Below are 11,680 nucleotides of genomic sequence, written 5' to 3'. Positions count from 1 at the left end.
CATACAAAACCCACTGTTGCTCATCTCACCAGAGTCCTTACAACGGGCACTATCAACCCACCAGAACGGGGAGGCAATGTTCCCAAAGCTGCTTAAAACACAGCACTACCTTTGCAGCATGCCTCAGGTTTTAAAAAGCTCTTACTTAACGGGCCTGATTTCACCACGGCTGTGGGCGACCAGAAATCTGTCTGTACACATGGCAAGGCTCCAAGGAGCCCGGGTCAACACCGCACCCTATCGCCTCCCTCTCATGGCAGACCCTGCCTTGCTTGCAGGCGTTCTGCACCATAAGCAAAATGCTCTTCCCCGTACTCACAAAGCCCAATGCTTTTCTGCAGATGGCGGTGGCTGTGGTTTGAAAACTCCCAACTCTCACTGTTGCTGCAGAGAAAAACCAGCAGAGCCAGAAATGAACTCACACAGCAGCAGGCAGCCACGTTTCCTGGTCTGGTCAGCAAACGTAGAGCAGTGCCCACATTAACTAGGCAGAATGAGGAAGAGCCCCTGTGATGGGACATTGCCTCTGCCATCACAAGGCGACTCTGCTGGCAGATCTTTAGCACAGAAATGTAGATCTCACCCAAGGCCGGCCATTTGTGAACAGCCTTTTGCAAAGGTTTGTCTAGTGAGAAGTGCCCAAGGGCATTGTGGCAAAACCAGGAACAGAGGAACTGCTATTTTTGCACAAGATGCAGGAAGGGAGAATGAGATCTGTTACAATCACACCCCTACAGAGAAAGCCTGTTCTCTTCTTCAACAAATCCCTGAAATTATAACCCACCTGTGGATACCACAAGCGCTAACATACACTGTATATTTAGCCATCCTTAGTTGAGCTGCCATACAGCGTGCCTGCTACAACACACCACACACAAGGGCAAAAATGCAGCAAAGCAGAGCTGTGAGAGAACAGGATGGCAAAAACCAGGTACCAAGATCTCAACTGCTAGCAGAGTTGTGCAGAATGAACCACCACCAAAGGCTGGCAGGTGGCATTTCTCTACGAGGTGGTCCACGAGCAGAGTTACCAGGAGCAGACAGGGAGCAGGCACGGAAGTACCAGGGAATGACACAACAGAAATCCCCAACACCACACCTGCGCGAGGAAAGACAGCACTCACACATGTGTGAGCATTTCTGGGAGTCCACCTAAAGCATTGTTAATAAAATGTTCAAGGATTACAGCTCTTATTTTAGACCATCGGATCAGGAACAGAGAGAAACCTTCTGCAGTTCCACCTGATCTGAGCACCAGTCAGAACGAGCAGCAGCAGTTTGGGGGAGGGAAAAAAGGAAAAACAAGCAACTGCAATTTTTTTTTTTTTATTAGCAAATGGACAGTATCTGGACATCTAAAGGAAATCAGCCCTTTCCAACATTAACTCAAATGTTGTTGTCAATTACTTGCACCACTCCCACACTTCAGTCTTTGTCTTTCATACAGCCAGGACCTTTGGGTAAACAAAAAGCACAGAAACGCACAAAAAAAGTACAATATATACAGGTTTCCCACTAAATAAATGGACTTAGATTTTTGGAGATTAGCAATATTTTGTTCATTTGACTTTGCAAGTAATATTAAAACATCTCAAGTTTTAAAATAAAAAAAATACTACAATATTCACAATATAAAACTTAAATACATTAAAAAAAAAAATTAAAGGACTAATAGCTATCGATGTATCACAGCTGTCTCTTTCAACAGAAGCTCTGCTGATGAAGCAGAGAATTTAAGGTTCACAAAGCAACATTCACATTCTGCACTGCCCCTGGTCAGAGTTAAGATGCTGCCATGCTCACGAGACAGTGCCACTGGAGCCTCGTCCAGCAGCTCAACTCAAACACGTCCCACTGATGGGGTACAGCAAGGTCACAGAACATGGCAAATGCCCACGGCCAGTGGGCTGCCCACTTCCCGAAAGCAGGAATGCAGGTCCACACATCACCACCACGTGCATGTCTTATCTAGTTGTCTGCATTCCCAGAGCGAGCTCTTCCATTCACGGCCAGACAAATGGAGTGGAAATGACAAAGAGGTACATGACACTTCCTCTCCTCTGCTATTCGGTCCCTGCTAACATACTCCTGTGTGGTATTAAACAGTCATTCAATAAAGTGACCTGAGAGAAAAAGCTGACGGGCAGGTCTCCTCTCTGGCGTAATGGCAGAGTGCGACGGAGTCACACCAACTGGGACTCCGCCCCACTGTGCTGAGTGTGCAATCTTTACACAATCAGGGAGCAAGAACCTACAAAGGAGAAATACTATCCGCCCTTATGCAATCTCATCCATGATAAAAAAAATCATTAAGTGTGCTTGAAAGGCAAGAGAATCAAATTTTGCCTAGAAAATCTGGATTCTCTGATGGAATCCAGGTTTGGTTATTTCATTTTCACTTCACCATTCAAAGGAAGCAGAAATTAGGACAAACAACAGCTACAGTATTTATCTCTTTGGTAACTTCTGTAAAAGAGTCTCTAAGCAATGGGTACATCTTACAGTATTCATCATAAAAGCCCAATAAGATCCTGTAGAAGTTTCATAGATTTAAAAAGCTGGGGCATGAACTGGGAAAATAGCTTGCCCAAAATTAAACAGGGCCTGTGGGAGGGTGAGAAAGACTGTGCAGGAACTGGATCCCTCAGATTCCTGCTCTAGCCAACAACAGTGCCTCAGTGAAAGCGGATCCCAGATACACAAGCTGAATCACTAACCTCCTAGTACAGACAGAAAGTCTGGAGTGCATTTTAGAGTATTTCTTTAAGGCAAAAATGGGTGAATACTGGCTGAGGAGACAGACAGGCTTGGCAAACAGCCCGGTGGTGGACCAAGCAGCTGTAGATACTTTCACAGTCAAGTGGCTCCATGGGTCAGTTTAAAGAGGATTTTGGATCCCATCATTTTTGATCACACACTACTTTTAAATCCAGCTCAGCTAAGCTGCTGCCTTTCTATGACAGAAAACTACCTGTTGTGTAAAATGCCTTTGCTTTTGTTTAGTTCCTTACAAATAGTTTCACATTCAAAGTTAAGTTTCCCTAACCAGCTCTTTCCACATATTGCAAAAAGACTCAGCTGATACAGCAGGGGCTGAAGAAGCAGCAGAGAATCCAACTGCTCCTTCCAGCTGAAGACACATTTCCTCAGAACAGGCTGCAGACAGTCCTGAGGCAGAACAGCAAGACTTGCATTGCCAAGTTTCATATTTTACCTGTTCTTTGTCTTGAGTAACAGCGTAACCTGGTGACCCAGTCAGCATGTAGACCGGCAAAAAACTGAACAGAAATCCTGCACATCTCTGAAATTTCCAACAGCGTGATAAAACAAGAGCACTGAACAAGCTTTTTCCGAAGTGATCTAACGCTGCCGTGAAGCACTGTTCAGGGGTTGAAATCTCAAGTACCTGCCTGAAAACCTAACTACGCAGAAGCAGAAAACAGTGCTTCAAAAAGTATCCACCACCGAGTCACCCCCACACAGCTGTCACTAAAGCTGCTTGCACGGAGCGTATCAGAAATGTGCCTCTTCCTTATATTTCTAGAGTGACAACCAACTAGCTGCACATAGTCTCCCCAGATGAAAGACTGTCGATAGCTGCTAATTGAACGATGCGGTAATCTTGAAGTCCACCACAAAAGGATTACGCACTGAAGCCTGCAAAGGAACGGGAGAAGAATGAGCTTTCTTCCAAACCAGTGATGGCATCCACCGCAAGTAAAGACTTTCTGGAAGTGGATCTCATAACTGTCAGGCTATGGATCCAATTCCAGAAAGCAAAGGCGGCAGAAATGAACCAATCTGTAAGAAACCACCTGAAAACAACCATTCCTGCCTTGGCTTTGTGTAACGCAGACCATAGGCTGGTTTATAGAACTCTTCTGTCATTATACTGCTCACTGCTCTGTAAAGAGTTAAATTCTGATCTTACTCGGTGACTGCATCCTTTCAGCTGAGATAAATGGACTCCCAGGAAAAATGACCACTGGGAAATACATATGCCATACTGCGACAACAACATGCCTCTAACTAAGAGGACGTCTCGAGGTCAGCTTTCACTTCCTCAGCTTTCTGCTTCTCTCGCTTTCTTGTCACCGCTGCTAAAATTGGTTCAAGGGCACTTGAGACTTTTAGTAGAAAAGATTTTTCTCCTTGTATCAAACCCCAAAAGGTTTAATATTTACTATGACCACACAAAAGCAGAATCTGAATCTGTACTGGAAGTTAGTGTTATCAGAGTACCGTTATTGGAAGAGCTGAAAAAATAAAACAGTCCAGATATCCTGCTTCATCTCCATTTTGCCAGCAGCTGCAATGAAAAGCATATAGTTTATCATGCTTGAAAGCTGCACAAATACCCATCAGGGAAGAGAAATTACCCTCCTCTAAAATATACTTTTTGATTGGAGAAGAAGAGATGCGAGAACAGTTTTCTGGCTCCACCAAGAACCAATACTCCCTGTTTTACCTTTAGAAACAAGGAAGCAAGTTGAAATTTTACCTGGAGACAAAAATATTAACATCAGTCTGACCCAACAACAGAATTATTTTTAAAACCTCATTCCTATTCAACTGTAGTATGACAGAGATTTCTTCATTAATTTAGGATTGTTTTCCTGAAGTGACGTAAGAAAAAGCTGCCCCTAAATGTCATTTCAAAGGATCATCTTCATACCCACCCAAAGGGTCTGGGGACAAGGGGAGACACCAAAATCAGCCTGATAATAATACTCAGTCCTTTGGGCTTTTCCTCTTCCAAGCCCATTGCAAAGAAAAAGCCTTACCACATCCCTGTGAGGTAGGTCAGTAAGTATTATTATATTCCCTTAATACAGACATGGAAACTGAGGCAGAGAAGTTACTTTCCTGAAGGTCACTGCAGGAGTCTGTCTCAGAGATAGAACCAGGAGACAAGATTCCTTAGCTCTCAGAGAATTTCCCTTTCTCTCCCGTATCTCCCCTCTTCCCCACACAAGTCTTAATGGAGAAACAAGCAATGGAGAAAGGGGCTACAGTGCCATATTTCTGACAAATAGCAGGACTCCTAGTACTACTCCATGTACTCCAAAAAGGATTATTAAATATACAAGTACCTTAGAATTAATGGCAAAATGACTGCACACATTATAAAGAAGCCAACATACAATACAAACCTAGCTTAATAAATAAGTAAAGACATGCAGCTGCAGTTGTGACCAAGAGCTGAGGGTTCCTCAGCTCAGTAAGGTCCCAGATGTCAACAGGTAAGCCCATGTCATTCCTGTGACTCTACTGCCACGCCGACGAGTGCGTGTCTGATGGTGCGACCATGGAGTTTATAGCCATCCTGAGTCACCAGCGCTATCGTGCCCGGCTGCACTCCCTCGGCTGGTACATGGCAGACGATTTCATGGTCATATGGATCATATTTGCCACCAACAGGGTTCATCTTCTGAAGGCCGTGCTTGGCAAATACACTTTGCAATTTGGCCTCTATGAGAGACAGGCCTTCATAGATTTTCTTCAGGGTTGGATTTGGATTACTAGGCTCTGCTTCTTCTGCAGCACTCTCAGCAGTCTTCTCCAAGATATCTGCTACCTCCACAAGGTCCCTGCAGAAACTCTGGATCCCTACAGGCACAAGGAAGCAAGAAGTAAATGGAGGGCGGTTTACAGAACACGCAGAGCTACAGTACAATGACAGGCACAAAGTCATAGCAATTTCAAAGCACTTTTAAAGCTGCTAATTGATTTGAACTGTTACTTTAGTGAGAGCAGACAGTGTCTTCTGTATCCTGTAGCCAAAGCTTTATCATTCCATGGGTGGTAATTGAAAGACTCCCGAAATCAAAGTATATGCAGGAAAGATACATCTATACACATCACTATATATATATATATATATATATATATTATACCTGGCAAAGCATACCATTAGTATTTCACTCCAAAAAGTTCTTGCATCTAAGACACTGTTCCATACCCTCTCATACAGTCCTGCAGACATAGATGTTTTGCCAAACAACTTACACAAATGCCCATACACAGAGGGAACAAACACAACGGGGGGAAGTAAAAATAATACATGACCATTCAAAAGTACATCCACAGTTTTATTCATAAGTTAAAACCACTGTGGAAGGACTGGACAAAATTGTCCTTGGGTTGGTCATCAAAAGTCATGCAGTCATTTTCATTAGAAAAATGGGTTTAGGTTGTACACATTTCCAGAAGTGGTATATTACACCATGCAGAAATTTCAGGAAAGCCAGCTTCCCTCACTTACATAGATGCCATCACTAACTTACTGGAAAGACACATTAGAAAGGAGAGAAGAGAAACAACAGTCAGGTGCTCTCTATAGTGTACAGACATGTTTAAACATGCACAGAAGGAAAAAGCGTGAAGAAGCAACAAAAGAGCAGACAGAAGCAGACCAACTACCAACTATTTCATAGAATCACAGGCTCACTTAGGTTGGACAAGACCTTTAAGAACATTGAGTCTAACCATTAACCTAACACTGCCAAGTCCACCACCAAACCATGTCCCTAAGTGCCACATCTACACCTCTTTTAAACACCTCCAGGTATGGTACTCAACCATTTCCCTGGGCAGCCTGTTCCAGTGCTTAACAACCCTTTTGTGAAGAAATTTTTCCTAATAACCAATCTAAACCTCCCTGACACAACTTGAGGCTGTTTCTGCTCATTGTATCACTTGTTACCTGGGAAAAGAGACTGACACTCACCCTGCTACAACCTCTTTTCAGGTTTTCCTTTTGCACCTCTACAGACCCCAAGAGAAACACAGAGCAACTTCTATAAAGAACCTAATTTTCCTTCAAATCTAAAGCATACTACACATAAAATTAAAAGAGCTCAAAAAAGCCCTCTCAAAACCAATGATGCTGATTATCCCAGACGTCAACAGCTATTTTATGGCACAATGGGAAGAACAGTAAGAAAAATACAGCAGCTCTAATTTCAAAGCTACTAGAATTAACTAAAAAACCTTCTGAGATTCATGCATTGTGGAGAATAGCAGTTTCTGGTTCTCAGAGATGGTGCTGACAGAGTGCAATGATTAATCAGAAGTTTTTTCCCACTTCACCTGTCTCTGTTGCCAAAGCTATAAATTCAGCTCACTTCACTGATGCTAAAATATTTCTTACAGACATTTTAAAAAACATCTGATATAGGTATTTACAATCTTTGTCCCACGCAGGATCTACCTCCTAAAAGCTAGAGCAAAAGAGGAGAGGCTGTTAATATAGTACAGGAGATCACATCCTGATGACACAGCTGAGAGTATGAAATACACTCTGCCAGAGCCAGTTCTGAGCATACAGAAGAGCCTGTGATTTCAACCAAGTCCGTAGAACTACACGCAACTGCATTGGGCCTATTTTATTCAAAGAAAAATATCACAGAACAGTCACTGAGGTAAACCTGACAGGACGCAGCTGGACGTACAGAAAAACAGCAAGTAAGCCCAGACACCAAGAGTCCAGGCCAGACATCATGTCAGACTACAATGAACGAGGGCAGGGCAGAGGGAGAGAAAAGCGTTGATCAGCATTTTATGCTCAGGCAGGCGGGCCACCGCATTAAACACAGCTCTGCCTCACTTTGCTCACCAAAGAGCTTGGCATCTTCCACAAACTTCTGCGTTCTCCTCCGGACATTCTCGGAATCTGCCAAGGCTTTCCGGTATCGCTCCTGTAACCACAATAGCAAGGGGAGACATCAAACAAGGAGGTAAAACCCATTTCCCAACAGTTGGCAATCCTTTAGAAAAGCTTCAAAAAGAGCCCGTTTCATGTCAGAAAGTTGTGCTGGGCTCCTGCATTTTCATTACATGCAAACCCAAGTCCTTCTCCTTCTGATTAATCAGCACCACCACAACTCCCTCAAAAGACCCAAGTGAAGGCCAGAAGCATTCAGGGTGCAGCTCAACTGAGCACGGCATTGTCAGGCTGCTGCTTTCTGCATGACTCACTGTGGCTACTGAGACACTCCTCTCTCTAGAAGGCAAGGTGGCAGGCTCAGCAACAGATCTGTAACTGGCTGATTTATTGCCTGGTGCAGCAGTACTCTCATGGTGACTATCTCCAGAACTGCTTGTCCAGTGCTCCTGTATTTAATCCTCTCCTTAGTCACATCTGTTTTTCAAAGTCTCTATAACATCATCCCCGCCATTTCCACCACACCACTGTCACTGAAGAGGACTTACACAACATGTGATGCTAATCAGGACGAAGCCACTGCCATTCTCTCTGTACAATGCTGTGAAAGAATGGACCAGATCATCTCCAACATACAGTTTTGCCTGCCAGGATCATACTATCAGTGTCCTGCTCCTAGGTACTACTGACGGATGACATTTCTGGGGTAGGCAGGCTGTACTTTCACAGTGCCCCCTCTCACACTTAGAGCACAGCTGCTTTGAAGGCTGCCACAGCCCAGAGGCGTTGTGTGTGTGTTACAGGGCTTACAAAAAAAGCTAGGACTGAAAGACAGACCAAATCAAGTGGACTGAAAAAAGACATCATGATACCACCAGCAGCATACTCACAGTTAAATCCCGGACTTGTTCTTCCAATTTGATGGCTTTGTGCTGTAAGGCACAGTCAGAAAGAGGATGCTTGGGCTCATCACGGGGATCTTCTGGGCCACACTCATCTCCTGTACTTCTCTGCTGAGCTGCAGTGCTGAAAACACAGGGGGACCCCCTGAAATACAAACTAGTGACAAAGAAGGGAAGTTAAGTAGCAACAGAGGCAACAAGAATTCTAGTTTAGTGTCATTACTAAAAGCAGGCTCTCTTAAAAAATGTACATATGATTCTAGATAAAATTTTAGCTCTTTTCAGAAAATATGGACATCTAGCACAGAAACACAGAGACAGATGTTCTGAAAAATCCTTGTATTTTAGACTCACATGTCACTATAGGGGCTGTACACCACTTCTTTGACATACCTTGAAAAGAGTCAGATTTTCACAGGAAAACAAGCTGTGGGTTGCATTTTTGCTGACCTCCCAGTACAGGTGGTCAATACCAAATGTCAAACTTCAGAAATGTTTTTGCAAGGTAGTCTTGAAAAGGAGGCAGGTTGTATAAAGCTGTTTTTACAGTTATTTAAAAAACCCCAAATGTTTTGAGCAAAATTCAGTAAAATCTGCAAACCCATGGCACTTAAGATATGCAAGCAGAGCCTTGCCTGCTACTTAAGATGGTAGTGACCACACAAGGGCAAGTCACACCAGTGGAATGGCTGTGGATTTCGTGCAGCAATTCACCAAGCAAGGAAAGACCATACACATCTCAAACTGCTGGCTAATGGAGAATCCAGTTCTCAGATGCTCTGACCCATTTGTTCTCCTGGGTGCAAAAAGACATGGTATTTGGTGCATTCGGTTTTCCTTGTGTTAAGCAAAAAGGAGGATAGTTTGAACATTTTGCCACTCAGTTCTTCTCACAAAACAGCAATCTCTAGATTGTACCCAGGTTTCAGGTTCACTGCACAAAGAACAGTGAAGAAACCAAAGAGAACAGTCAGAGACATGACCAAGCTGTGTGCAGCCCAAATATTCTGAGGCCTTCTGCCAGAACCTTCAGAGCACCATCAGCTGTGTTTGGGAAAGGGACTAAACATGCTGACTGAAAGTTGTCCCTAATATTCTCCAACAGTTCTACTAAACACTTCAGTTGTTTCTCTGTACTAGCAATGAAAGAGTCACAAAGGCAAAAAAAAACCCAAAAGAAGCCCAAGCCTCAAGTGCTGAAGCCTACCTTATTTCCAGGTTTTGTTTTTTTTTGTTTCAACTAAAAAGCACACTTGTCACTGGTTCATGTTGGTACTGCACATGGAGCTCACCCAGGAGGCTAACTCCATAATTTGCTGATGGAGTGATGAAATAGCCAAAGAGTCAGATAATTGGATTGAGCTGTATAAACACCGTCTAGGTGCTTAGCAGCCTATTCTATACTGTAACAATCTCACAGATTTCCCAAAAACTAGATAATAGAAGTCAGGCTGAAAACAGTTTGGTGAGATGATCAGAACCAGCATGCTAGACACTTTGTAAAATAGAGAAAATATTTCTCATTTCCTTCTGTCTTTTCCAGAAAGCCCTTCACCTGCAGTAACAACACTGTCACTTCCAAGAGTGAAACCAAGCATTTTTACTCCCCGTCCTACACCCTTGTTTTTACAAACCGACCTAGACTGGACCCATTCCTGGCAGCATGAGGCCAAACCCTCAGTCCACCTCCCTCTCATGCCTTAGACCAGGCACAGAGTCTGCAGAATAAAATTCAACTTACTTCCAAACCAGCTCCATTCAGGAAACATTTTGGTATACACTTAACGAAGAAGGGTGTCACCTTTTTTGGGAACACCCAGGCTCTTCCTCTGACCCGAGCTTTCAACATCCCCTTTAATAAAGTAGTTTTGCATATACTAAGTGCACATCTACCGACTGAAACACAGCATGGCACAGAAATAACTGCGCTGGCACCTTCTCAAACTTCTGTGTTTATACAGCACAATTCAACACTGCACAGAGATGTTAATTTAGGCCCCAGAATCGATGTAGCTGGGTTAATGTTACCAGGCCTGCACCATTAAGCTTTCTTACTTTTCAGCAAGATTATATTGCTCCGGTACAATGTCGCAGAAGAGCACAGCTTTTGTTTCTGGGTCTATCAAATAAGCCATGAGACCTAAGTGTTGTTCAGCAATCCAGCTAAACTGAGCTTACAGCCACAACTGAAAGGGACAGGATTGCTCCCCTTATTCCAGTACTGGAGCTGTACAGAATGAAGGTTCAGGGAGTTAAACCAGCTGAAAACTAACCCTACAAAACAAAAAGACTTTTCTGTCTGTGCCCCTGAATAGGTTTGCTGACAGATCAGATGAGTGCAAGTGTCAGTACAAAAGAGAAGAGAAACATGTGAAGCCTAGTGAGATGTGGGAGGGAAAGTATGGGGAAGGGGTGACCCCTTTGGGTGGCAGCCAGGGCTTAGACTGGCTCAGCTCTATGACCAAAGCACAGTTTAAGAGATTTCTATCTGCCTAAAGGCCACCAAGCATCTCCTACCACTCCCTGCTTCACAGCACCGATGTTCCCTCATTTTATCTTTAATACAAGGTTGCTACATGTCCCACAACACTAGTGACAAACTTCCTTTTCCCATCTGAACACATTTGCATGTGCAATCTTTTTATCAAGCGGGTACTTAAAACATCTATATGTCACACCACTCCTTTTCAACACACTACATGCTAAATACAAATCTGAAAGTGCTTCTGATACGTACACTTGCTTAAGAATAGGATGTTCCTTACAGTAATCTTTAAAGAACCAGGCGAGGGGCTGTTACTAGGCTCTTTTCATAAAGCTGCCCAACCACTGCAGTTCTGGGTGCCAGGAATGCCAACACAAAAGAAAACCCCACATTTTATCCCTGGCTGCATAGAGATCTCCCTGGGGCACAAGACCCCATCTTGAATGATTTTTAAGATGCTAGTCACATTTGTTTTGTTGACTGGTTAACACAGCACTTCTTCAAAGTTATAGAAAGTAGACTAAACCAGAGGTGAGGCCGGAGAAGGACCCCCTTCACCAAGCCCTCAAAACGAATCTGTGAAGCTTTAAACAATTGCAAATCTTTCTTTGTAAATAAAAGGTGTGT

The 11,680-nt window shown here is 43.5% G+C and overlaps 1 protein-coding gene across 1 annotated transcript; it reads right to left on the bottom strand.

Annotated features, from left to right (window-relative positions):
* Positions 1–1,654: 1,654 nt before the first annotated feature.
* Positions 1,655–11,446, bottom strand: GRPEL2 (GrpE like 2, mitochondrial). Its single transcript, XM_026858316.1, has 4 exons — positions 10,310–11,446; positions 8,557–8,725; positions 7,619–7,700; positions 1,655–5,610 (listed from the first exon to the last, which is right to left on the bottom strand). Exons 1-4 carry the CDS (start codon positions 10,324–10,326, stop codon positions 5,255–5,257), a joined length of 624 nt encoding a protein of 207 aa, XP_026714117.1. The 5' UTR covers positions 10,327–11,446; the 3' UTR covers positions 1,655–5,254.
* Positions 11,447–11,680: the final 234 nt, after the last annotated feature.

Source organism: Athene cunicularia, assembly GCF_003259725.1.
Source record: "Athene cunicularia isolate RWA chromosome 13 unlocalized genomic scaffold, athCun1 chr13_part1, whole genome shotgun sequence".
Taxonomy (NCBI): Eukaryota; Metazoa; Chordata; class Aves; order Strigiformes; family Strigidae; genus Athene; species Athene cunicularia.
This window is presented reverse-complemented; position numbering and strand designations above follow the sequence as displayed.

Coding starts and splice junctions, on each gene's coding strand:
- GRPEL2 (XM_026858316.1), bottom strand. Junction 7,701..8,556: donor AACAAGTCCGGGATTTAACT/GTGAGTATGCTG, acceptor TTGTGGTTACAG/GAGCGATACCGGAAAGCCTT. Junction 5,611..7,618: donor GGAAGATGCCAAGCTCTTTG/GTGAGCAAAGTG, acceptor TTGTGCCTGTAG/GGATCCAGAGTTTCTGCAGG.